General features: G+C 33.7%; 1 protein-coding gene across 7 annotated transcripts in view; it reads right to left on the reverse strand.

Annotated features, from left to right (window-relative positions):
* The window catches only part of LOC126772658 (dorsal-ventral patterning tolloid-like protein 1), a 103,759-nt gene continuing 77,297 nt past the window's right edge, over positions 1-26,462 (reverse strand). For 3 of the 7 annotated variants that reach the window (XM_050493068.1, XM_050493069.1, XM_050493072.1), the window contains 14 exons: positions 11,004-11,178; positions 9,891-9,917; positions 9,358-9,569; positions 8,948-9,155; positions 8,444-8,652; positions 7,822-7,957; positions 7,323-7,421; positions 6,928-7,139; positions 6,418-6,646; positions 6,009-6,207; positions 5,661-5,865; positions 4,838-4,967; positions 3,712-3,890; positions 1-201 (listed from right to left, as the gene is read on the reverse strand). In XM_050493068.1, coding sequence (XP_050349025.1) covers positions 8-201; positions 3,712-3,890; positions 4,838-4,967; positions 5,661-5,865; positions 6,009-6,207; positions 6,418-6,646; positions 6,928-7,139; positions 7,323-7,421; positions 7,822-7,957; positions 8,444-8,652; positions 8,948-9,155; positions 9,358-9,569; positions 9,891-9,917; positions 11,004-11,178 — 2,414 coding nt within the window. In that variant the 3' untranslated portion in view covers positions 1-7. The other 4 variants (XM_050493066.1, XM_050493067.1, XM_050493070.1 and 1 more) reach the window with 3 other exon arrangements.

Consider the following 26,462-nt stretch of genomic DNA (forward strand, 5'->3'; position numbering starts at 1 on the left):
TTGCGCGTCACACTGTGTCCGGCGGAGCGGCGAGCCTGGCAGCGACGGCACGGGGTGGTGGTCGCGGCGGCGGGGGCGGGCGGCGCGGCGTGCGCCTGCGACGGCGCCAACACGCCGCCAGCACCAGCGCGCCGCCGCCCACGCACCCCGCCGCCCACCACACCGCACTCCCGCCTCCACTCGCCGCACCCGCACTCTCGCCTGCACGCGAACACTCCTGTCTCCTTTCTCCGAGATGGTTTCGGACGATTTCGTCGCGAGAAAATTTCTTTATACTCGTTATTATAAATCGTCAACGATAACGATTGGCATAGTTTGTGATTTTATCAGTACTAGAAATTTTCCGGCGACGTAGAATCCTCGTTCCTTACTAGAAAGATCCCTGAACAACTATCACATGTCGATTTGTCGAAGTTAACCTTGAAATTTGATTTATAAATTGAATTAGGTACATGCATTCTTAACCCAATAAACCTGAACTTTTAAAAAATTGCTAAAATATCGTAGTAGTTTCGATTGGGCACAATGTGCATTTTTTGACATTGGAGTTGTAATTCAGGATTATTCTGCTCAATTATGCAATTTTATTTTTTCATTTATTATACTTTTATATTTATCATTTATGTTTAAAGTCATGCAATATTTTAAGTCTATTTAGAATAGAAAGCTTTATATGGTGATACAATGAATAACTACTTGGAGGCGAGCTTGCAGATTGCGAGAGTGATGACGATATTCAATACTAATGCAGATCCACGTACTTGTACGGAATTGTGAAAACTTACATTACAAAGTTCGAGCGTCGGACAGCAAAAGAATGAACCATATTCCGCTGCGATGATTACATCTGGTGTCGATCGCATGACTAAATCAGGCTTGGCTAGTGAACTTTAAAGTCTAAGATATCAATTAAGATGAGGATGATACAGAAGAAAGCAAGAGAAGAAAAGCGGAACGGATGCTCGGCGTGCGTGCGGTAGCGGTGAGTTGTGGGCGGGGGAAAGGGTGTAGATATAGACTCACGTGTGCAGCGCCCGGTCAGTGCGGGGCGGCGAGCACAAGCGAGAGGACGACGAGCGCGGCGCGCGGCGCGGCCTGGCCCGACGCCGCACCGCCTGCGCACACCGCCGCGTCAGCCCGGGGACCGACCCAAGTGCATCACAACGCGTAACCCGTTACGTTTCCTCTCCAGGAACTTGACTCAAGGAGGCATTACCATGTTTGGTCTTCCAGAGAAACGCAAGGATTTAAAGCGTATTGCAAAATAAATCACCTGATATAGGCGCATAAATGACAATTAATAATGTATGACTCAACAGGTGATTGATTTTGTAAGAAATATTTTCCAATATCAATATAAGTGCTTAATTTACATATTTAAATCGATTTCAGCCAATTTGTATTATTTGTAGTAGCGAACTATTGGAAAACATTAACTTTTATTGCGATTTTTACAAAAGAAATACTTGGTCAAATCATTTTCATTAATTTGTAGTATTATTAAGTTATACAATTAGAAGCATCTGCAAATTACAATTTTTAAACGTCGAATGTATATAATGTATAATTTGTTTCAAGTATTTCTAGCGTTGGATACGGTACCCCGGGCCCTATAGTGCGATGACTCAATGCAAGCTTCGTCCCATCGGAATTCAGACCTATTTACCATATAATGGTCAACGATTGAGAAATAGGCTCACATTATAGCAATTTTTTTACTTTTACTCCTGAGTCATCACAGTATAAAAAGGAAAAATCAAGACGAATTTAAACATCTATTTAAGTGGAGCACAGTTTATGGATGCATAATGAATTATTATGTTTTATGAGGATATTTAAAGAGTTTATAGAAGGGACGAAGTTTGTAAATAAAAATATCCATAATCACCCAACATCTTCAATATATTACGCTATTTGGTAAACAGTTTAATTTTTTTTTTGTTCTAAATACCTACCAACATTTAACATATAATAATATCCTCCGAGACAAAGATTGCATTGAACCGTTAATACTGAGAAGTAAGAGTACAGTGAATGTATGTTTAATATGTTATTTAAGTAATATATCATTTAATAGTTCTACAGTGTTTAGATACATTATCTCACAATTCATAGAAGAAAGCAGGAGTAAGCAGCAGAAAGCGCTTGCATTATCAAATAAACAAATCACTTACATGTTTCACAATATTTACCTTTATACTATTAAAACTATTTTACATCTAATAAAATTGAGCATATAAAATATAAATTGGTATTTTTTTATAATAAAATATAATAAAACAGTTTTACTCTCAATGCAAATAATAATACTGCTTACTCCGTAAAATCTACATTTTAAATTATTATTTTAATATTATTAATTGCAACGACAAAATGCAACTGTGTTGATACATTATCATCGCATACGAAATTGCAGAGTGCGATCAATATACGAATAACATTTTTTTCTATCAATAGTGTAGATGAAAATTTTGAACATTTGATAAAAATTAAAATTATATAAGCTTAATAATTAAAAAGCCAATCAGGTTCCTATTTTAAAACTTACTGAACTACTATGCAACGTAACCGACAGATATGGACACACCATAGTTTATGCGTCAAAAATATAATAAATTAGTGAAATCAATAAAAACGGAACGACGCGAAATGTGAATGTTACATAAGAAATTGAGACCTATGATGAAAGATCATCAATTTTAAATACGAATCGAAACTATTAAAATATATACCAAAATATGTTTGATAATATCCCGCGTGTTCTAAGTGTTGCCCCTTTTTGGGCGCCACTTTGTTTAACCAGATAGAAAAATAAGTATATCGAAATAATTTTTTAAATTTACATCTTTGTAAAATTGGTACTAGGGTGAAATCCATTCTACCGATTACTTTATATATCGTTTTTATGGTTTTCAAGTCACATTTCGATATGTAATTAATTTTAATAGATACATTTCGCTGTTCTTTCAAAAAATTTATATTATAGAAATTTTTGTATCATATGAGTATAGCTACACATTTATATTTAATATAAAATAGTCAAAGATAAGATTTAGTGATGCTCTCTCTCTTTTTAATTTTATTGATGACTTTTTTATAAACATATTTATTATACTTATGTATTTATTATACGTAAATATACAGTACGAAAACAGGTGCGATTTTGTGCAAGTGTTTTAGTGCAAATTTTACTGCAATCACGTGTTAGCCAAACACCAGCACTATGTCGTGTGTCAGTTGAAATGATTCTGTGGTATGAGTGTTACGCAGAAGCGAAGTCAATCCTAATAGATAAGACTTTTTGCTTTTGTAGTCTTTCGCTGTGTATTATTCAGACTTCGAATGCGATGTGATCTAACTTTAATTGTAAAATGTAATTAGCGTGTAACAATTTATTGGTGAATTTGTTGGTTATGATAATCGTTAAATGTCAATTGACAGCAAATGTGCTAGACTTTGTTTTTTTCACTGTGCGAAGAGACATACGTGGAAGGTTCGCATTTATATAGGTATTTAAAAAATATTTAATTAAGGTACTTAAATTTTAAGTCGTTTTGTTTGTCAGATTTAAGGGAAATAGATAAGAGTGATGTTCATTGAGCATATCTGAATTGAGATGTAGAGTCGAAAATGCTCATCAATATTGTGTTCTGACAAAGAATACTGAGTCCTACAGTCGGCCAGTCGTCTGCGGCAGACGGGTATACTAACAATGCGCGGGGCGAATGGGGGACTGGCCGGCGCAGTGCTGCAGGCCGGAGCAGGAGGCGCGGGGCGGCAGACAGGCGCCGGCGCAGGCGGCGGGGCAGTCCTCCCCTGTGCCCACCGTCACCTCCGTCCACACCGCGCGCCACCCTCCCGCACCCACCGACTTGTCCGCTATTATGAACCTGCATTCGACGCGATCAATCGACTACTGTACGATTTCTCGTTTTACCCGTCTAACTGTTAGAGCCTACATCATGGTGAAATCTACTCTCCTGTTACTGTTGTTCTGTTCACCACTTAGCACCATATTCATTGAGAAGATAAATTGAGTGACACTCATTTTTATCTGATTAACTCCTGACGAGTAGTTAAGAAAGTAAAGTAAAGTATGTATAAATATAATTAACAAAACCTTGGTGAAGTATCTTAATAAAAAAAATTAAGTTAAACTCTATATTGAACAATGAAACGCCCAACTTAATTAAGTAGTATAGCTAGGGGGATAAGGGCCTCGGTGCAGCGTTGCTTGATTTGTACAGATGTCACCAACATATAGAAATGTTAGATGACCTTTTTTCTCATTGTAGCATACAAATTAATAATAATAATGAAAGTGAAATAAGAATGAAAGTTAGTCTGCAAAAATATATAAAATAGCCAGGCTAGTGTGTAAATATAATTTATTTCATATGTTGCCTCAGGGGCCCCGTCATCTTAGGGAGCCCTGGTTGACCGCACCACCTTGCCCTATGATAGCTACGCTACTGACTTAGTTCTATAACGTGGCTTAAATCGACCAAGTACAGAGAGATACAGTTAGAAATAAATATGTATTTTTTAAATTATTAATAAAATATACTTAATGTAGGCAATAAAAATACTATCGATTTATATTTTGAGAATATAAAACATAAGGTATTACTTTTGTGGAGAAGGAGTGTTGAAGCGTCTCCGTATCTGGACGCATTGACATCAAGTTAATATATTATCTAAAAAGTATGATCAAAAATCAATAGGATTTTATTAGTTGTAGATGCTTGTTGGATTAACGATATTGTGGTGTCGGATCGTGGGGGATTTTTATTATATCATTTAAGGATTCAAAATAGTAAAAATAAGGGTTACTAACGAAAGTCGTATCGAGTTGGAGGATGAGAGATACTGCCAGCGGTCGGCGGGAGCCTTCTCGCCGCACAGCTCCAGCGGCGGACCCGGACTCTCGTACCACAGACGTAGCACCGCCGCAGGGCAACCGCGCTCTAATATAATGGACCATTAAAATAATAAGAATATCCTATTATAATTAAAATCTTCAATGACAAAAGATTTCAGGAGAAGTGGACGATGACAGACGTAGGTAGTCTTTCAAGTTACTGAATAGACATTACTCCTTTTATCTACTCCACTAATTGTTTATATAAAATTGATGAAAATTATAACAGGTCTTTGCAGTATTTAAAATTAGTTTCGTTAATTAGACGATAATTTGAACGGTGATTAGAAATAAAATATGGCTGATACATAAAATTTGATTTGGTCAAAGTCGAATTCACCTCATGACGTACCTACGTCATTGCACGTATTTACGACTTATCGAGGAGAGCAGGAATCCAGGAAAAAGCCGAGATGGCCCAATGGTAAGAACGCGTGAATTTTAACCGATGATCATGGATTCAAACCCGGGCAAGCACCACTGAATTTCATGTGCTTAATTTGTGATATAATTCATCTCGTGCTTTACAGTTAAGGAAAACATCGTGAGGAAACCTGCATGTGTCTAATTTCATTGAAATTCTGCCACATGTGTATTCCACCAACCCGCATTGGATCAGCGTGGTGGAATAAGCTCTAAACCTTCCCCTCAAAAAGGGAGAGAAGGCCTTAGCCCAGCAGTGGGACATTCACAGGCTGTTACCAGTACATAAAACTTGGAATATAGGTATATGACATACCAGTGAGATGACCTTCGACGGCGAAGTGGTCAAAATTAATGAGCAGGCGGCGGCCGGGTCGCGCGGTGATGAACCAGTTGCAAACGCGCGAGGCTGCGCCGCGCGCGGGCGCCTCGTACGGCAGCGGGTAGCGCGGGGACGACACCGCGCCCCACGACGAGCCCGACACGTTGCCACCGCAGTCGCCGAAGATTGACTTCGCGGGCTACAATTATATTATGTGCAGGCTTTTATTATAAGTGATGATTTACCGGACAATATTTATAAACAAATATGATATTCGCATTATTTTCACTTTCTGCTATGAAAAAAACTAAAAATGCGATGCCGAAGCCTCAAGGAACCGACCTCAAACACATAGCGCGCTTTAAACCCTGAGGCCACTGAGTCATAGTCGGTGTGCAATGCAATGAGAAGCCCCAGTGCTCCGCGAGGTGACTGCAGCGGACCGGGTGTGGCGGGTCCGCACCAACGGCCCAACGGTACGCGACTTCCCTCGCGACCCGTCCACCACGCCTCCACCCAGTCCTCGCTGCAAGTCGCGCCGCTGGAAGATATAATGAATGTCTTGATTGAGCATACATTCACCGACAAAATATATTCAGATAAACTCTTTTTTCTTAAATATCAGATGTCTTTCCGGTTGGGTATGCATATTGAGAAAGAGACAATTTGATTTTTATAATTTCTAACCACACAATGCACAAACTGCATAAGTCATCGTTTAGCTATTTTAAGAGACTGAATCTAATCTAACCCATATAATCCTGCAGTAGCATTCCACGAGTCAGCTCTGACTTTGAAATGATCGAAGACGACGGTGACCTGTTCATTGGGCGTCGCAACCAAGGTGTAAGTGCAATTGGTACGAGAGGGGTAGTTCGAGGGGTAGCGGGGGGAGTTAAAATCGCCGCGTTTCTTAGCTTCCGAACGATATGTGAACGCACACTCGCCGCCCGGTGCTGCAGTACCCGGTACTCGGTATTCTGAAAATTGAACGAACAGGAGATTATTGGATAAGTATATTGTTATTTATGTAGATCGCCTACGGTTCATATGCTGATCACTAATCCAACACAAGAGGAAAATTTATTACCTACGTCAGTAGAAATGATAAGCCTTAGATTTTGTATAATTGTTGGTACTTTTAGCTTTCGAACCATTTATCAATGATACTTGCCAAGTGGTGACAGATTTTAAATTAAAGCGATTATTTACAAGGTTTACTTCTTGGCAATTATTATATTATTTTTACATTCCAACTTACCAGTCTCAAATGTATATTTAGCTTTAAAACCGCGACCCTGGAGTTCACCGGAACTGAACACCATGACTAGACGGGGTCCATCTGAGAGTAGTGGTGGGGGGTAAACGGGATCGGGAGAACCCTCTCCACACAATTCCGCGTCGTGCTTATCATACGAGTCTGTTGCTTCTTGACCACGCAAGTAAACTTTCAGATAACCGTCTTGGCATGAACTGGAAATTTAATAATACATTTTATTTTCTACCTGTTTCCTCTTTATCATAGGCAAAGTAGCTCACAACCGATAATTAGCTTATAATCTTTTAGAATGTTAAAGAAGACTATAAAATTAAATGTGGATTAACAAATTAAAATTAAAATCATTTAAGGTAAATAAAAATAAAATTGTTACTCACTCAGGTTTTGGCTTTTCTCCCTTCGGTATAGAAAAGTTCTGAAACTCTAATCGAACTCTCTCCAAATTTTGTGAGTCTTGCATACCGTATATAAAATATCTGTAAAATATTAATACAGTATCTATTTAATTTGGCCTCTTCATTTATTAATTTTTATTTTTAGATCCAACATGGCCGGAACGCATAAATCTTAACAAAAGATTGCGATTTCAAACCCATGTGCTTAATTTGTATTTATTAGGTCCTAATATAATACATTTGGCGCGGTGGAATAAAGAAAAAAGGATAAACGAAAACATCGTGAGACTAAAAATCTATCACTTATGGAGATAATAATCCTCATTGCAGAAACGTGGTGCTGCAATAAGGTTCAAGCCATCTCCTCAAGAGACCTTTGCCCAGCAGTGGGTATATACTGGCTGTTACTTTTTAATTTATGTCTTTATATCGATTAAATATAATCCTATTTATACCTTTTGGTTTTGTATTTACAACTCACCTACAAACAACTTTTTGTATATAGGGAAATGGATAATTTGGATGGTACACGAATCCTGTAGATTCCTTTTTACTAAGTATTTTCTGATCGCATTCTGAACCTCTAATGTGTTCGGCATCGTGTTTACTTATAAAATCTGAAAATAAACATTTTAAGCACTTTAGCTTCTAATTAAAATAACTGTTTGAGAAACTACTTAAATTAACATCTGTTTTATTATTATTATTACTTACAAAACAAGCTATATCATGATTTATAAAGCGTTTCTTTTGTACAATACTTCCTACTGGTCCCGTATAGACTACGGGTGTACATAAAATGTTTATATCGTAATATATATAACTATTGGTTTACGAGGCAAACGCCAGTAAAGCTCCCAGTCGGTATGTTTTTTCGATATCTTTAACAATCATCATAATATTTTAGTCAATTTAACACTCAATTTAAACTCCGTCCATCGGTACAAACCGTATCAAAATCTGTTTGGTAGTTTTGAGTTTATCGCGTTCATACGACCATCAGAAAGATAGACGCGGTAGGAAGACTTTGCTTTATAATATGCATTGATGTATAGAAACAACTCTACAAATTCGTTTATTAGATTAATTCTTTAAAAACTCACCTAACTTAACAAAACTCTCTGAAAACTCGAAGATACCCTTGAAACCGCGGTTCTGCGTGTTGGCCGATCGCGGCAAAGTAAAGAAGGTGACTAGTAGGCGCTCGTCGCTGGAGTATAGCACGAGGTTGCGCTGCTGCCCGCAGTACGTGCCGATGACGGCCGACGAGTTGTCGGGCCCGTCGTACACGCGCACCCAGTCGAACGGGCAGCTAATGGTTCAAGTGAAAGATAAATAGTTCTCTATTTCAAATAATAAAACAGACATCCCAAGACACTTGTGATTTTTAAGTCAGTGTAATCATTGGTCGAATTTTTGTTCATTTTCGTAGTTAAAAATAAAAATTTCTCAAATAAATGTCTCACTTCTAGGAGTTCTCAAACGGGGTATTGATGTATTCGTTAGTTTTTTTTAAATATTTTCAGTAACAGATCTATTTTCTAATTTAACCAATAAATGAGTTTAAACACTAATCGAATAATATCATATCTTAATATTTTATTTACTGAGGTCCGCCGAAGAACAGGTCGAAGTCTCGGAATTCGAGGCGAATGCGTTGGCCCGCTTGGCCGACGAATTGATAGTTGCATGTTACGTCCTTGGGGTAGACGCCGGGGTAGGTCGGAGACAGCAACAGCCCCGTCTTGCGTTTGCTCGATTCGATTATAAACGAGCACATCGTGTTCGGGACTGGCGTCCCTACCTCGAATTCCGCTGTTGACCAATTAATTTCATATAATTATTAAATACAAATAATTGCTTAAAACTTGATTTTATTTAAATTATAAATAGATAACTGCGAACAGATAAAAAAAGGGAACGTCTTTAGTATATAAAAAACAAATTTAGAAATGTGTTGCAAATATTTATTTTAAAACAATGTAGGTTTAATGTAATCCTTTAAGCCGACACTTACAAGCGTTGATGAATCGATAGGTTCCTGCGAAGAGCGTGGGCGGCGTATACGTATGATCTGTAAAAAATGCGAGCGCGACTGCTCGGTGAAGGGATACGCGGCGGCGTGGTGGGATCGGTCCACAAAAACGTCCACCGAAGGCGGAGTTGACCAGCTCCCCCGTCTCCAGTGACGCCATCTCTGAGTAGATGTCCATGTGTTCGTGCATGCATCTGAGTAACAAATACTTGAAAGTAAAATGTCGCTAAAAATATCGATTGCAAAGAAAAAACAGACAAGTATATGTTTTAGTATAAGCGCCAATTAAATATAATTTTTTTATTGTATCTTCTGTATTTAAATGTATTTTATATTGACGGTATTCGACTTTTTTTCTTACTCATAGTTAGTTTCGCAGCTGTAAATAAATCGAAGTATATTCCTCCCAATGACAGCTTAATAACTTTGACCTATTAATCGCACCTTGTTTTATAAGAAAACATATTTCCGTCCCTTATGATTGAATAATAAAAGACCGTGATAGCGATACTCACGCTGGAAGCTCGCCCACTGCCGCTCCACTAGAAAAAACAAGAACCATTAGAATAAGTAATGAAATATGATGTTTGTGCGTAAAACTTTGTTAATACAAATTGATGTTGGCAGAGCAGTTCTCCAAACACATTTTGATCCAATTTGAAGGTTCTTACGCCCAAAAGTTACAAAATGGTAGAGCGAAATACATTAATTTAATGTATTTACTGCCTTATTTGAAAGGTGCTCTATATCTAATTTTACAAATTAGATATAGAGTAAAACAATTAAAATAAATGTCACGCAAAGTCGGTCTTATAACTTAAACTTTAAAGCGAACCTTTTATTAGAAGATGTTACGCAGAATTAGGCGGGTAACATTAAAAAAAACTTGAGATAAAAATAAACTTATGGGAAACGGCTTCTACTCTTTATGAAAACGTTTTAGTGTTTTCCTAGTAAACTACTTTTCCATTGCCATTGGCCGTGGAGAGATCTTATCAACTGTTTTACCACCATGCAGCAATGTCTTGTGATTTTTAAAGTGAGTTACGAGTGGAGTGTGTAATTATACAGAACAGATATAAACATCGTAGTTCCCACGTTTGGTGATGCGTTGATTATGTCAGGAATCCTACTAATATTATGAATAAGAAAGTTTTTATGTTTCAATATTTGTTACTCTATCACATAAAAACGGCTTAACGGCTTCGGGTAAACATTGGCACACATAATTTATAACCTGGATTAATACATGATTTCTATCCCAGTATAATGATCGTGGGATAATGTCTGTTTTTAATTATTTGCGAACTTTTGCATTGCAATCCAACGGTCTTCATTGATATGAAGTAGCGATAGTCTGATGACTATCGCTGCTGGCTTGTAATTTTTAACTCAATTATGCATTTTTATTAGAAAATAATAACACCTAAGCATTAAAATGGCGGATCCTGAAGGGTTATCGTGGCGAACTGAATTCTACGCGGGCGAAGCCGCTGGTTCAGCTAGTGTTTAATATTTATTACATTGAGCTATGACGACCACTTACTATTTGTTAAATTTCACTTATTTATTAAGTGACCTATGTAATGTAATCTTATTAAATATAATAATAAAAACGCTTAGCTTACTCTGGTGGCTTCCCTCGCAGGTCGAATGTTCGGAACTCCACCAGCACGCGCTGCCCCGGGGCCGCTAGGAACGTGTACAGGCACTGCCGGCTGTGGTTGTTCGGGTTGAGGAGTTCTGGAGCGTGGAAAGTGCCGTTGCTGGCGCCGCCGCGGCTCACGAACGTACGGTCGCACTCTGAAAACATTATGTTATATCTATAAGGCTTTCAGATTATTGAACTACTCAAATTTATATTATTTATAATATTTAAATAAATAACGGATTTTAAAGTCACAGTTTCGAAACTCAATCCTTGAACACCATGGTTATTTGAAGGAAAAATGTAAATATCATTTGTTCCTATAATTAGTAGAATTAATAAAAGAAATATATATATTCTATTCTGTGATAACAAACTTGGAACCAACCGTAGAAAACGGTCGTTAAATGCCTGATAGTAATATGCGACATTAATATTATATTTCAAGAATACACGCATCAAAATAATATATACGATAAGTCGATTGTCTAGATTTCACGTGTGAGTGAATTTGTAAGTTCATATAACACTGCTCAGAGCTATACTGTTAGAACAAACTAAAACTCATCTCGGTACATGACTATGAAATCTCAGAAGTGATGTGCGATATCGAATCTAATACTTCCAACGTTTAAATCATACACGTATCAAAATAGCATATCACTGTATGTCAGTTATCAACATTTCATGATTGAGATAATATGAATGAGTTCTTACTGAACACAGATAAGGCGAGGCTTTTTCTGAAATTGTTTTTGTTTTTTATTATGTTTATATGTTATCCATTATATTAAAAACTGTAAAAAAATCACGATAATAATTTAATTGTTAAACTGAAGTATTTGTTTTGGTCTAAATAATATACCAACGGAAAATTACTTCGAAATATTTTGGTTTAAGTAACTGTTCATCGCATTATCTTAATTATGAACATTAGACTGATTAGACAAAGTCCGTTGATGAGAAAAACTTTAATAAAACGGAGTACTTTTATCTGATTTACCCAAGTCTTCAGCGGTCTCATCAATCGGTCGGATCTTAGAACTATAGGACTATAGAAAAAGTTGCAAGATACAAAAAGTAGGGTGAAAACTTTTCTTATTATTTTATAATATAGGATGGGGGCGGGTATATTTGCGCCTGATGTTTAGTGGTTACCACTACCTATTCGATGTGAGGTATATTAACCACTCCTTACTCCATGTAAGCCATTTGCCACCAACTAAGATTTCGTGTCCCCTTGTGTCCAGACGGGCTTTCCCAAGACCTTACCACCAAGTAAATGTCAATTTTTAGATATTATAAAATTAATATAATACTTTACTATAAACAGAGACGCATGTATGATATTATTATATCTAACGTTATACACTTTGAGTTGAGACGAAATAACCTAGTGAATAGCATGCTAATCTGCTTTGTATCGTTCCAATTTTAGTACATATGTACTGCCGAAGCAAATACTATGTATAGTATACGTGGAACAAAAGAAGATCGCAGGTTCGAATTGAATTTATCTAAATGTACTTCATTTGTCTTTATAATTTATCTCGTGTTCGGCGCTGGAACAAAACACCGTGAGGAATTTGCACGTGTCAGTTAAAATTCCGCCACATTTGTATTCGCCAACCCACAGTAGTGAAGCAAGGTGGAAAAAGCTCTAAAGCTTATACTAGACCTTTGTCCAGTAGCGACATTCAAGAATTTTATTACTTTGTTTTTACTTTTCTACAAATTATTTCATTATTTTTACTTAAAATATGTTATCAAGTTCTATTGTATCACTTTTGTGTTTTATATTTAAGTAGATTAATCGTATCATATAATTGAGCTTAAAAATTTAGTCAACGCAGTTATGAAAAAAACGAGTTGAAAATAAATATACGATGGCCGTGCGGTGGAAATTATAACGACTAAACTCAAACACGGCCAAATCTCTTCGTAAACAAGAACATATCCGTCTTTTGTTTTCAAAGTTTTTTTTTTGTGTTACTGAACAGCCAAGATAAAATGTAAGCGACCATGTTATAAACTGCTTATTTATAATGTTTCTCAGTATTTAATTTATTTAACGTTTATCGTATTTATATAAGTGTTCCATTTGGGCTTATATTCATTAGTTATTTATTTAGCTTTCATATTACTTAAAATGACATTGCGCGTTGTTTAGCCTGTATTTAGTTAAGCATTTATTTATCTCTTCTGATGCTTTTTCTATCTGTTATTGATTTGACATTCGAAAGAACATTTATTGTTAAAATCATTAATTATTATGTCAGAATAATATGTTAATTATATGTTTAATTACGTAGATCAAAAAATATATTCCCGTTGTGTATGAAATTTAATATTTATTATAGTATAACATCTTAACAGTATGTTTCTAAAATAAAATTAGTAAAGTAAACGTAAATTTTCGGAGCAAGCTAGTCTATTACAAAGAGGGTATAGAAGCAATGTTGGTATAATTTAAGCATATGTACGAAACGCTTGCCTTTTAATTTTTTAAAGGAAAATGTGAAGTAAAATTTCGCGTCACAAAAGACTACACATAACGTGGAGCTAAGTTTCATACCTGACCTTTAAGCTTAAGATTATTCATTGTAGAAGTTTGAAATTAGAATTACACCTCAAAATTAATTGCAATAAAGAAAGAAAAAAGGGTATGAAATGTACACGCTTAACGTTGGAAATTTATAATTTATAAATTGTCTGTGGTCTACATTTCGTTATTATTATCTTTAGTATGTCCCAACCTTCTCTCGGTTAATAGAAGATATTATCCTTATTCCTATTATCTCATAAATAGTGTGTAGTCATAGTAATATTAAAATATAATATAGAATATGATTATAGATCACATTATGCTGCAAGTGGCTACATTCAATGACGTATCATTGGATGTGGCTACTTGCTTGGCATTGGCGTGGCTATTTACTTTCACTAACAATCACACAACAAATAAAGCATTCTTGATCTCGGTGATGGGATATTTAATAGGTGCGGGGTGTGCGTATTCAAACAGTGCTTATTATTGGTAAATAAATTCATAAATATATTTTACAAGTATCTATTCCTTTTGTTATTTAGGAATTTAAAAGTCTTGAGAATATTATCTAGAATATGATGTTTATTAGAACTTAAAATGCAAATTAAATTTATCTTGATATAATGCATTGGTATATACTTAAATGATAGAGATCATATGACGATTATTTATAATTAATTTGTCATGTGTATTCAAAAGCCCATATTGGAGTAGCATGATGGGACAAGCTTCAAACCTTTTTGTTATAAGCATAGGAATGTACCGCAGTGTGACTTATAAATATATATTGTAATTTACTTGTAATAACGCAGTAGTTTGCGTTTTTACTAGCTTTCTATCCCGACTTCGTACAGGCAAATTTCACTACAGTTATGCTATTAACCATTTTTTTATTTCTATTTCCACAGACATGCTGTCCGTGTGTTCATTTCATTTCTATAAAATGATTAACGTTATTTTAATACCGTGGCGTATTTTTTATATTTATTTCCAGGCAACATCACAATCTAATTAACATAGGTATCTAATTTTAGGAATCGAAATTGATGACTTTTTAGTACTTATTCATGTGTTGATACGTTTTAAATAATAATGCTCATTTAATATTATAAGATAAGATTTAATTAATTAAAATTTATATATTCGTAATTGTATTGTACAATCAACAGCTCATTATAAGTCATCAAACAACATGACTTTTGTTAAAGAATATCTGAAAAAAATATTTGTTATCTATCAACATATACGTATTTAGTATCTGTGTATGTATACCCATTAAAACTTCTGCAAGCCGAGCCAAAGCTTACCGCATGAGTCGATTACTGCCTTCATTAAGTCAGATTAATGCAGTGTAAGGACCTTATATATATTTTTTGGGGCGTATTAGTGAAGACTTTTACAACTAAGTTTCGTACGTGTTTATTATAAGGATTTAAGTAGGGCGATTTAATATAAAGATGATTAAACTTTTTTAAATATCTTACATTTAATTGTCAGATTAATTACAATGCTTAAGACTTGCGCTGTGAAAAATAAGCGCTAATTTAGCAATTATGATATTTCAATAGATGCGAAATGCGATTTGTTATTTATATTATTTATTTGAAAAGCATTACGATATGATTCTAATTTCGGATGTAGGTCCAGCCAGTGCTCGGAATGAATTCAAGTGCATAAGGTATGAACACTAAACTTAGCTAAAATAAGATCTCTCTACAAAATATTTGAAACTTAAATAGCTAACTAAGACTAAGAAGAAACAAAAGCTAAAAGGTACATCGTATATAGCTATACATCGTATATAGCTGTACGTCTTATATATCTATATAACAACCAGCATTTCTCTTGTGACAGAGTCGAATGAACTATTGTCTACTTCTTGAATCCGCGCAACGCTTACAATTTTAAAACATAATATGTATATAACATTTATTGTACAGTCTTGAATATATATTTACACGTATGTTTGTTTTGAGATCTTATTGAAGCATGACTTTTTATGTAAAACATACTTGGAAGCTTAGTAGGCGAGGGTTCGTCGAGCGAGGCCAGACTCGAGAGCTCCGTGGTCTCTCCCGCGAGCACTGCACAGAAACAACAACCATTTACTGCTCCAACGAACTTACGAGTACTTGTATGTTCCAATGTTGCAATCAACTTTTTCCAATTTGATATAGCGCTGGTAAACAGTGAACAAAAATAAGAGCGTTTGTTCTATAAAATTCCAGCTCAGAAAAATATATTTTTTTCTTTGATGATTTAATAATAAAAAGATTTATTGTAATATTTATCTAAAAGTTTAAATATAATTTTGACATTTGATAGACGAGTTATAAAATAAGCATGCCCTTTATCCTGATTCGTTGATATTGTTATTAGGTAAACAATTATTTCAAATACGAAATATCTTTAAGCGTAGGCGTTAATAGAGTCATTAATATTATATTCGTCGCTTTAAATATCAGGTCAGTTTAAATTGTATTTGCTAATCCCGTGGGCGGTTCGAGTACCTGGATCGATGTCGAAACAATGCCCTTAAAACATGAGACTAAAAGCTACCTCACATGAATGTGGTCAATTTACGTAGGTAAGTATTTAATTTTAATAACTTATTTAACAAAATTTATTTATTATTTAATATTTTGTTTACTTAAAACTTAATTGCCTCACAATAAACTTACTTAAAATAGAAGCATAACATTTGATCATTAAAATAATCAAAAGCAAAAAAGTGGTTAAAAATAAAGTTGTATTATAATATAGTCAAATTACATCTTTGAAACATAAGGAAACTATTACAAATATGGTGATTTTCATGAAAATACTTCGGAAGTAATTAATAAACACCTAAAACTAAAGAAGATAAAGAATATAAAAATTGTAAAAAAATATATTTACTCCCACTAGCAAAATAAATCCATTCATCATAACTCATTTTGATTATGAAAAGTAGTATATATGAATATAAAGTTGTAATTTTATTAAATTAATCACCAACGTGCCTTGTACAAGAATCCAATATGGCGGAATTTTGATACCTTACTCAGAGAAACTTCACGGCCTCATTATTTAATTTTAAGTTTTGGACAAGATTTAGTCGTAAAGTTTCCCTGTTTCGAGACACTTACTGCTGTAACTATCTGAATACTACTCTTAAACTACTGTTAACTTGAAGTGACATTCTAAAATCAACTCCGCTACAGTTTCCTTGATAGATAGCAACAATTTAACTTCCAGACATTACATTGACACTAAACATACCTCAATTTTATCCAAGCGCTCTGAATATCACACATCGAAATAGAACTGTAAGTTTTAGGTCATACTTGTATCGATTTATGGCCGTTCGTAATATTGATTCTTTAATTTATTAATTATTCTAATTTAGCGTTTCGTCTGTTTCATATAAAACAAAAACTATTTGATTTCATTTCTTTAATGAACAATAAAAATATCTACAATAGGTTAGTTCACAATCGACATAATATTTCCACAGTATATATCTAAAGCACGTATACCTTCATAACTTCCTGCGTTGAACGTAGCATCCAACTTACTCGTTTACAGCGCGGAAGTTATACCCCACTTTATTTTAACCTTATCACCGTGGAATACGGCTTAAAATAGACAAGCAACACCCATTTAGAAACATCCGCTCCAACTGTATTCTTTTTTTTTCGCCACTAAAGCTTCCATAAATGATCAGATTCTTTCACGGGTTTTTACTCCGTTTAAATAACGATAATATTTTGTTATTAAATATTTTATATTCATTGAAGCATATTTGCCAAACTGTATATTTATGAATTTGATAGTAACAAGCGTTGAATACTTCAGTCACCTTCATTCAACTCCGCCTATTGGAATCGATACTGCCAATGTTTTAGAGACGCTTTCATTCACCAAACATACCAATTCAACAATAATTGCTCGTATAAAGCATATAAAAGTAATATTGATATTTTTTAAGGTTATCGGTTTGTGGTATTACTATTTAATAAATAAAATATACTTTTCTAAATGTGTATGGTAACACCTTTCGTCTGGTACAAATGGTTTTAATAATTCATAAATAGACAATTATTTTATTGCAACATCAGCTTCATCGAGAGGTATTGCAAATTATTATCATCATATTGGTATCCAATGGCAAAGTGGCTGTAAGTAATATTACTGAATATTAAAAAAAAAAACATTCAAAGTTTGCTTTACAAGTTTTCAAGTCGGTCTCCAGTTTCAGTTAAGTGGCAATAATGAATTTAGTCCAGAACAAAGTACAATGGAAGTCGTTTATCATTATAGCGAGTTCGCAACAAACAGACTTTTTTTATGAGTTACTTTGCTCGCAAAAAGATCTCGATTTATGCTTTATGAGCCTCAACTCAGTGGACTCTTTATAAATGAATTAGAGTCAAAATCGTGCTTTTAATGGCCTGTGAACTAATTGGTACAACTTTAAATTATCTATTATAATATAATAGTATAATAAGATTTTTAAGAGATATGAACAATGTTGCCTATATTTATGATAATTAGGATAAAAAATGGCTCGAATTATTTTACATTTCAAGCATTTATTTTGTACAAATAAACATTATACTAATTTGACACAAAATCGTTTTTTTTTTTTGTGTTGTCTGTGTGTAACAATATCGACGAGATTTAACGGAAATTTAAATTCAAATTTGAATTCAACTTTTTAGGTGTATAGTTTTAAAGCAAGAAGTTTTAAAAAGGATGATAGTCTAAGAATGAAAAGGTCAGTTATTCAAGTTAACAAAAAAATAAATAAACAAAACTAAATAGTACGAAGGTGAAATTTGGAAATAATAATTATTTTGAATTTGAGTCACTATCAAAAATGTCACATTTTAATTCATGTGCATTCAAACTTCCACACACTCTTTCGACTTACAATAATTGCTAATAGCAAATGCAGGTGCATAGTACGATTTTATTTGTCACATACTACTTTTTACATTTTTTTTTAATTTCCATTCGACATTGATAGAGGACTCACGACGATTCTACTAGATAGTACATATGTATAAAAAATGTAATAGTGGCGCCCATTGTGGGGCATTACTTGAGGTAGCCAGTAGCAGAGCAGTTAGTCAGTCAGTTAATGCTTTGTGATTAGAAAGTTTAAAAAGCATTTTTTTTAACATTCATTATACTTTAATTTTAATTATGATTATTTTAATATTATAATTAAAATAACTAGTATCAAATACGAGTTTTTTCCAGATAATGTTTTTAATTAACTATTGGAAGGTCTTATGCTTAAAGACAAGGTTTTTTTCTGCATAATTGGATATCTAACTTTTTATTACAACATGCTTATTATTGAGTTTATGACATAAATTCAGTATTTTGTAAAGCCAATCGACTTATATTTTATTTTACTTATACTCGTATATTATAATATTGGAGAATACAACGTAGTCATTAGTTAATGACATTTTAGGGTACTATGAAATCTTATACAAAAGTTATTTGTTGTTTTTATATTAAAGGTTAACATTTTTTTTAAATGAGGTAAGATATTCTTAACCTTAGTTTTCCAGGTGACATTCATCTTTATTTTATCCTTAGCCTCTGAACAATTGCTCAGTTTACTTGGAGGTAGGTTGGGTTTTGTGCAAGCTCGTCTTGGTAGGTACCACCCACTCATTAGATATTTATAATTTTCCATTTTTATAGCGGAGACAATAATGAAGCAATATTGACGCTATTAGCTTAACATGTTTTTACAGGAATTTTGTATAGATTTTGAAAAAAGTAAAAAAATCTTTTATGTATTCGCCTTTTTCCTTTTCTAAAATAAAATAAGCTATACTGCTCTGATCAGCTTGTAAATATGTATATATGTAAACATAAGCCTTATTATTCGGAGCAGAGGGTAGCTTGGTCAAAATAAACCCGAAAACTATTTATTCTATGCTCTTTATTTTATCGGTCTCTGTTTAGCGTGGTTTCTATTTGGTGCCCTTTCATTCATTTCCTTTTTTTATATCGTTTGTCTTTCGTTCGAACAGCAGTGGGGTCTGTAAATAAAACAATAGTCTTAAAAGTTGACTTAATAATGTTCTATATTGCTGATGGTCTGGCTACAATCTCCGCTAAGCGCATTATTTAACCCATTTACGTTTTTTTTTTTAATTCTGATAGTATATTTAGAATTGTATTTTTTTAAGAGGGTGACTTAATTGATTCTCTTATATATTGCGTTGCCGAAATGTTTTTTATAATTAAATGGGATGTGAGAATATTTTATTTTTTTATTACAGAAATATTGCAGGGAAATTGCCAGGACTTTACGAACTTCTATGGACTCATTGATACTCAACAAATACTCTTGTATAGTTTTTATACCACGGCCTATTTTTTCTAAACGATAAAAAAATCACCTCATATATATATAATATTACATAATCTTTTGCTTTGACGCTTTACAGGCGTCACCCGCTTAAGTTAAGTGCTGGCCTGGAAAACACGGATAGAAGAAAAGCACACGTTTTCACGATTATGACAATAATAACGAAAGGGTGCAGTCGATAAAATGAAGCGTTACGAAATGTTCCATTTGTTTCTCGAAATGAAATGAATGAATGAAAATTCTTTTCTTCAATATGCCCATGGGGTTGTATTGTACGAAATATTACGGTCGTTCGTTGCGACGCCAACGTTTATTCGAACAATACTTATGCATTCTTTTTCGAATTTCCATTCGTTACTCGCCCTCAATAAGAGTAATTTAGAACGTGATTATTTTTAAACTTTGCATTTTTATTATTTTTTTTTAATGAATGTTTAAATAAATCGTAATTATTATTTTAATAATTGTAACTTTTTTATGCAATTTAATTTATGTAAAAGAAGAGATCGTTGATAAATTCGTTGGTTAACATATAAAAAAATACGAAAAACGTATTCAAAGAATGAAATTGACACATTAATTGGACAGAGATAATAAATTTATTAATATTATTTAAACAAAAGAGTTTTTAACTAAGCAGTTTGCTCAATTGTTCTGTCATTATCATTCAATCAGTTGTGCTTTTATTTAATCAAATCTGCTCTTACAAAGATAAACAGCTATGTACTATTGCAAAACTATTTACTTAGCTACCCGACCCAAATTCGTATGAGTGAAAGATAAATTATAATATTTCTGTAGAAAAAAAACGGAAAACCCGATCGCAGACCTACCAAATAGAAAGAAAAATAGACAAATGGAATTTGAAACGGAATCCATATAATCACACCCAAAACATCATTAAAATCGGTATAGGCGCTTAGTTTCGTAAGTTCATTGACGTACAGAATTATGTATAAAAAGATATTTTTAGTTGTTTTTTTTTATTATTATATTGCGTTGCCGAAATGTTTTATATAATTAAATGGGATGTGAGAATATCTTATTTTTTTTTATTATTATTTATAGTTGCTTTGCTTTGTCAAAATACCGACAGCTTAAATTAGGTGGAGTTGAAGATCCTATCGGGTTTATAGTCAGGAGTGGGCAGTTTTAAGAATTATTATTGGAGATAAATCCACAAACAGTTTAGTTCATCGTTTTCAATCACCGTGTGAAGACTGCCAAATAGTTCATAAATGTTCGGCAAGTCACAAATAGTAGAGCTATCTGCCATACGTATGTCTTCTCGATGATACTTTCAGATACTTCTCGAAGACCAAACGACACTTTATTAAACAAAATCGGTATGCGTAGTCTCTATTCATACATGTATATGAAAAGACTATTTCATGTTACTCCTGGAAATTCTGCGATGATATTTTTTGTGGACAATGGAATGGCTTTGTATAAGCGTAATCTACACATACAGCATCCGGCCCGATTTGAATGAAAGCTTAATTTTGTATGATTGCAGCGCATTAAACATTCTCAACACAAACCCTCATGGAATATCAACTTCATAACATGACTGGCCGTTCAGTTTAGAAGTATTTTAAATCATACCACTTTTTTTCGTTGAGATATATTTGGGCATTAAATAAAAAGAGTCGCATAAAAGAAAGCTAGGAGTTTCGTTTCTTATCCAAGCATGGTATTTTAGGTTATTAAAATACAAGAAGTAAGTTGTAATTAGTAAGAAGTTCCAAGTTCTCTATAAAGACTATTTGGCGTTAAGTTCCTAAAACTTTTTCTAAGTAACGAGCCCTTACTGCTACTTTTGTTACTTTATTATTAAAGACAAATGTATAGTGAAAATACATCAGTAAGTGACACTTATATATATTAATAAACCTAATAGAATTAGCTTTTGCGAGGTAATACTTTGCAAAAATTTACCACCAATAATAATCTTTTTAGGTAAAATGAGTTATAATACGTAGAGAATGTTTAAGAAAATTTTGAAATATGGCAAAAGTCTTTGAATATGGATTCGCAGCTTAAAATAAAAGTATGCGACAGAGAATACTTTCAAGATACAAATTGAAATTCTTGACTTAATTAAATAAATAAAGGTGTCAATAGATGCCAAAAAAACTGCGAAATACCAATTTAGAGTTAAATTTCCCGTGAAATCGTTTACGGGAAATCGCAATAGTACGACAACATGGCGGCCGGATGTTCAGCCATCTTGATTGTCTCGACGGATATTGAGGGTGGCGCCCGTTCGTGTAATTGTAGATATCGTCCATGTTTACTGATATATGTATACACATCAACGTTCAGTGGAGACATACACCGCTAATATGATTTCCAGGCAGATAAGGGATAATTTCCTAATATTTTTGCGACATGTTAAATGAAACGCAATAATAAACATTCACAACGCAACAGAGAAAAACAATTCGTTGTAAAGAATCTAATCTATCCAATCAATTGTGGCTAATACGATGTGGTTAGTTGAATTTAATTTGATACTGTGAGCAGACTACACCAGACCATATTTATTATGTACTTGAAAATTCAGGAGGCAAGTTTTGCATGATTTTTGAGTTAGTTATTTCAGAAATATCGTGGTTATAGCTCGAATTATATTAAAATCTATTATTGTAAAATCTCAATAAGTTTAGAGACATTAAATTCATTGTACAGCAAAAATTCAGGTGAACGATCGAAAGCTATCGAGAGCCGGTCCGACGAGCTTAATGGTTTAATCTTTATCTGGGTTCGTTCGAGTGAAATAATTTCGAGCCTACGAAATCACCATTATACCTCTAGCCTTTCGCAAAAGTAATTTGCGGGAACTTTTGGATTTTTTTCCCTTTGTTTTACGGCAGCTAAATTCTGGGCCCAGTTGATTCTCAAACGAATTCTGAACTTGATCGTTTGAGGATTCTTTGTTTTATTTGAATTCCTATTTTTCCGTGAGCGGATTGTTTAAAAATTTCGAAAGTTTTATCTCCAACTCTTAAAAATACTTAACTAGGAACAATTTACTATTTATTCACGCTATCGCAATTAAGATATGATATTTATATTTATACGGGTTTAAATTCTAGCTATACTATACTAAGTTGATTTTGTGCAAGCCCGTCTAGGTAGATACTATCATATATTCTATCAGTAACAGTAACAGTAACAGCCTCTTAATGTCCCACTGCTGGGCTAAAGCCTCCTCTCCCTTTTGAGGAGAAGGTTTGGAGCTTATTCCACCATGCTGCTCCAATGCGGGTTGGTAGAATACACATGTGGCAGAATTTCAATGAAATTAGACACATGCAGGCTTCCTCACGATGTTTTTCCTTTACCGTAATGCACGAGATGAATTATAATCACAAATTAAGCACATTAAAATTCAGTGGTGCTTGCCCGGGTTTGAACCCACGATCATCGGTTAAGATTCACGCGTTATTACCACAGGGCCATCTCGGCTATATTCTATCGATAAACAGCAATACATAATCAATACTAATAATGCTACAATTTGCGTTTCGGCTTAAAGTGCGAGTGAACCAGTGTAAGTACAGGCACAAAGAACATCTTCGATTCCAGGGTTGGTGGTGCATTTTCGATGTAAGGAATGATTAATGTTTCATACATCGCCAATTTCTATGGGCGGTGTTGACTACTTAATATTAGGTAACCCATATGCCCGTTTGCCTACCCATACCATAAAAAGTATAAATTTATACGTATACAATATATAAGCAAGTGTATGTGAAACTCTTACAACTAGTTACCGTTTATATTCAGTTTATTCAGCGATACTATGAACATCAATTTCCGCGTGCCCAAAGCGTAAGCGTAAATCTGAAGCGTAATTTCCAAACTTTTTAATAATGATAATCAAATGTTAATTTATTTATAAAAAAATTTAAGCACAATAACAATACACGTGTTAAAACAATTCAAAACAATTACATTCGAAAAGATAAAAAACAGACAGGCATATTCATTAAAAGTGTACATCCATTCATAATAATAATATTAATTACAATTACAAGGAATAATAAATTTAATAAAAATAGAAAATGAACAATGTTTGAAAACAATATAATTTGAAATAAACTAAAATAAAAATATTATTAACGGCTTGTAAAATATTATCAGCGACTAATTTTCTATATTTTTATTTGATTATTGTATTTTTCTTACAAAATTTTAATGGGTAAATTAGCTTTAGAAAATAATATCAATTGCTATCCAATTGCTATAACACAAACAATACGTAATATTGCATCTTGTTTTTGTTATACCCACATTATTTTAAGTGAAGAGTCTAATTTTTTTGTTCTTTATTTTTGTGTACCGTCCGTATGTTGTATATATAATATTTAAGTATGTTAACCTTGTTTTCTCAAATATTTAAAGTGAATTCTATTCTTTTTTTGAGAAATGTGTGAAAGATATGCACACTTGGATCTAGTAGTTACTACGTAACTTTAACTACTTACGAGGATGGATGGAGGAGGAGAGTGAGTTACGAGGATGTTCTTAGAGAAATGCCCTACTGGTAAGTTACATTTCGTTCAATATAATCCTGTTAATAAATATATGCATGTACGAGTCTTCTCGATTTAACTATAATTTGATTTTGATAATTGTAAAATGTTATCATGTCATGCTCCAGTTTATGTTTTAACGAATTTCGTCCTTCTATATATCTTTGACAAAATCTTCATTATGAGCTATTAATTGTTATGATAAAATGCCTTCAATTTTTATACAAGTCTTAATAATAACTTGAAATACAAAAGAGCCTTCACAAGAAAGTTTATTCGACGTATTATCTAAAGGTCTTACGTAGAGATAATGGTATAATACGCGTCTAAAATGATTTCTGCCTTATCTCCGCGAGACACCTGATTCTCATTAATTATTTCATGTCTCAGTCCACTCTATAAAGAAATGTATTATCTACAAATACACTACACATTTATTTGACATTGGACCAAATAGTACAAGAAATTGATGGTCGTGAAGGAAGAAATAGAACCCTTTTCACATAACATAAAAGAATAGTATAGAGGAACCGGTTGGCGTGGTTGGTGGATGCTTGTCTTTCACGCCGAAGGTTGTGGGTTCGATTCCCACCCGGGACAGATATTTGTGTGCATGAACATGTGTGTTTGTCCTGAGTCTGGGTGTAATTATCTACATAAGTATGTATTTACAAAAGAAAAATAGTATATGTAGTATATCAGTTGCCTGGTTTCCATAGTACAAGCTCTGTACAAGCTTAATGAAAATGTCGATATTATTATTATTTATATTATTTCATAATAGAATGGACAAATGCGTCACATGGTTAAACCAATCTCTGTTTATAGATGTCGGTGTTAGGAATATGCCCAATTTATAAACATAAATAATTGTCAATTTGATTACCATAGAAGTTCTCAATTATTTTTTGTTGCTTGTATACTCTTAAACTAGACATTAGTTTGTTTTGTTATAGCATATTTCTCTTAGATATTTATAAAAGGTATATTATTAGAATGATACATTAGTCAAAAGACACAAGTAATAATAAATTAGCTAAATATATCCAAACATACTGTATTTTAACATACTATATTTACATTTGACTGCCTCGTTGGTCTAGTGGCTTCATGTAAGGCCGCAGACCCGGAGGTCCTGGGTCCAAATCCCAGGTCGGCCAATAATAAGATATCGGGTTTTTCTATCAGAAAATTATTTAGTCCGTATTTCCTGATAGGTACAATGTTGGTGTCTTCAAAACCAGAGTAAACAGGTTTCTTATAGGCAAGCGTGCTACATCTTAGACCGTGTCGACGCTTAACATCAGGCAAGTCAACGGTCCAACGCTGGCCTATTAATTGTAAAAAAAAATAATCTCAGTAGTAGCCCCGTCTGGAAGATGAAAGTGTGTACACTCCCGTGTCTCGGAAAGCAGGGAAAACCGTTGGTTGGTTTTCGCTCTGTAGTCACAATTCAAAAATAAACATAATTTAAATGAAATGAAAAATTAAGTATAAATCACATGAATGTGTATGTTTCCACCTTTTTTTTAATCTTGTTTTAATTATTTTTTAAAACAATAATACTTGTCAAGAAAAAAATAATGGTTGACAAAAAAAGGAGAAAATATACATATATATGTGAAGAGCATAGATGATTTTATAAAATGTATTAATACATAATCGAGACTAAAGGCTAAGTGGGATTAAAATATAATTGTTACTATAAGAACTGAGTCCAATCTTCTTGTAATAATATACTGTTAAGTGCAGACAAGGTAAGCATCACACGCATGCGAGAGCTCCAGTTACGTCATGAGTTTCTAAGCGTAACGGATGTTGAAGTAACTAGATACTGATAATGTGTCATTTGTTTGAGTCTTTTTAGAATTCACTAGTTATATCCCGCTGTTTTATTTATATTATTAAATAAAGCGAAACAACGCTACTTCGTACTATACCGAACCGATTTTGGAAAATTATGAAAATACC

The sequence above is a fragment of the Nymphalis io genome, chromosome 13 (assembly GCF_905147045.1).
Source record: "Nymphalis io chromosome 13, ilAglIoxx1.1, whole genome shotgun sequence".
NCBI classification, from domain to species: Eukaryota; Metazoa; Arthropoda; class Insecta; order Lepidoptera; family Nymphalidae; genus Nymphalis; species Nymphalis io.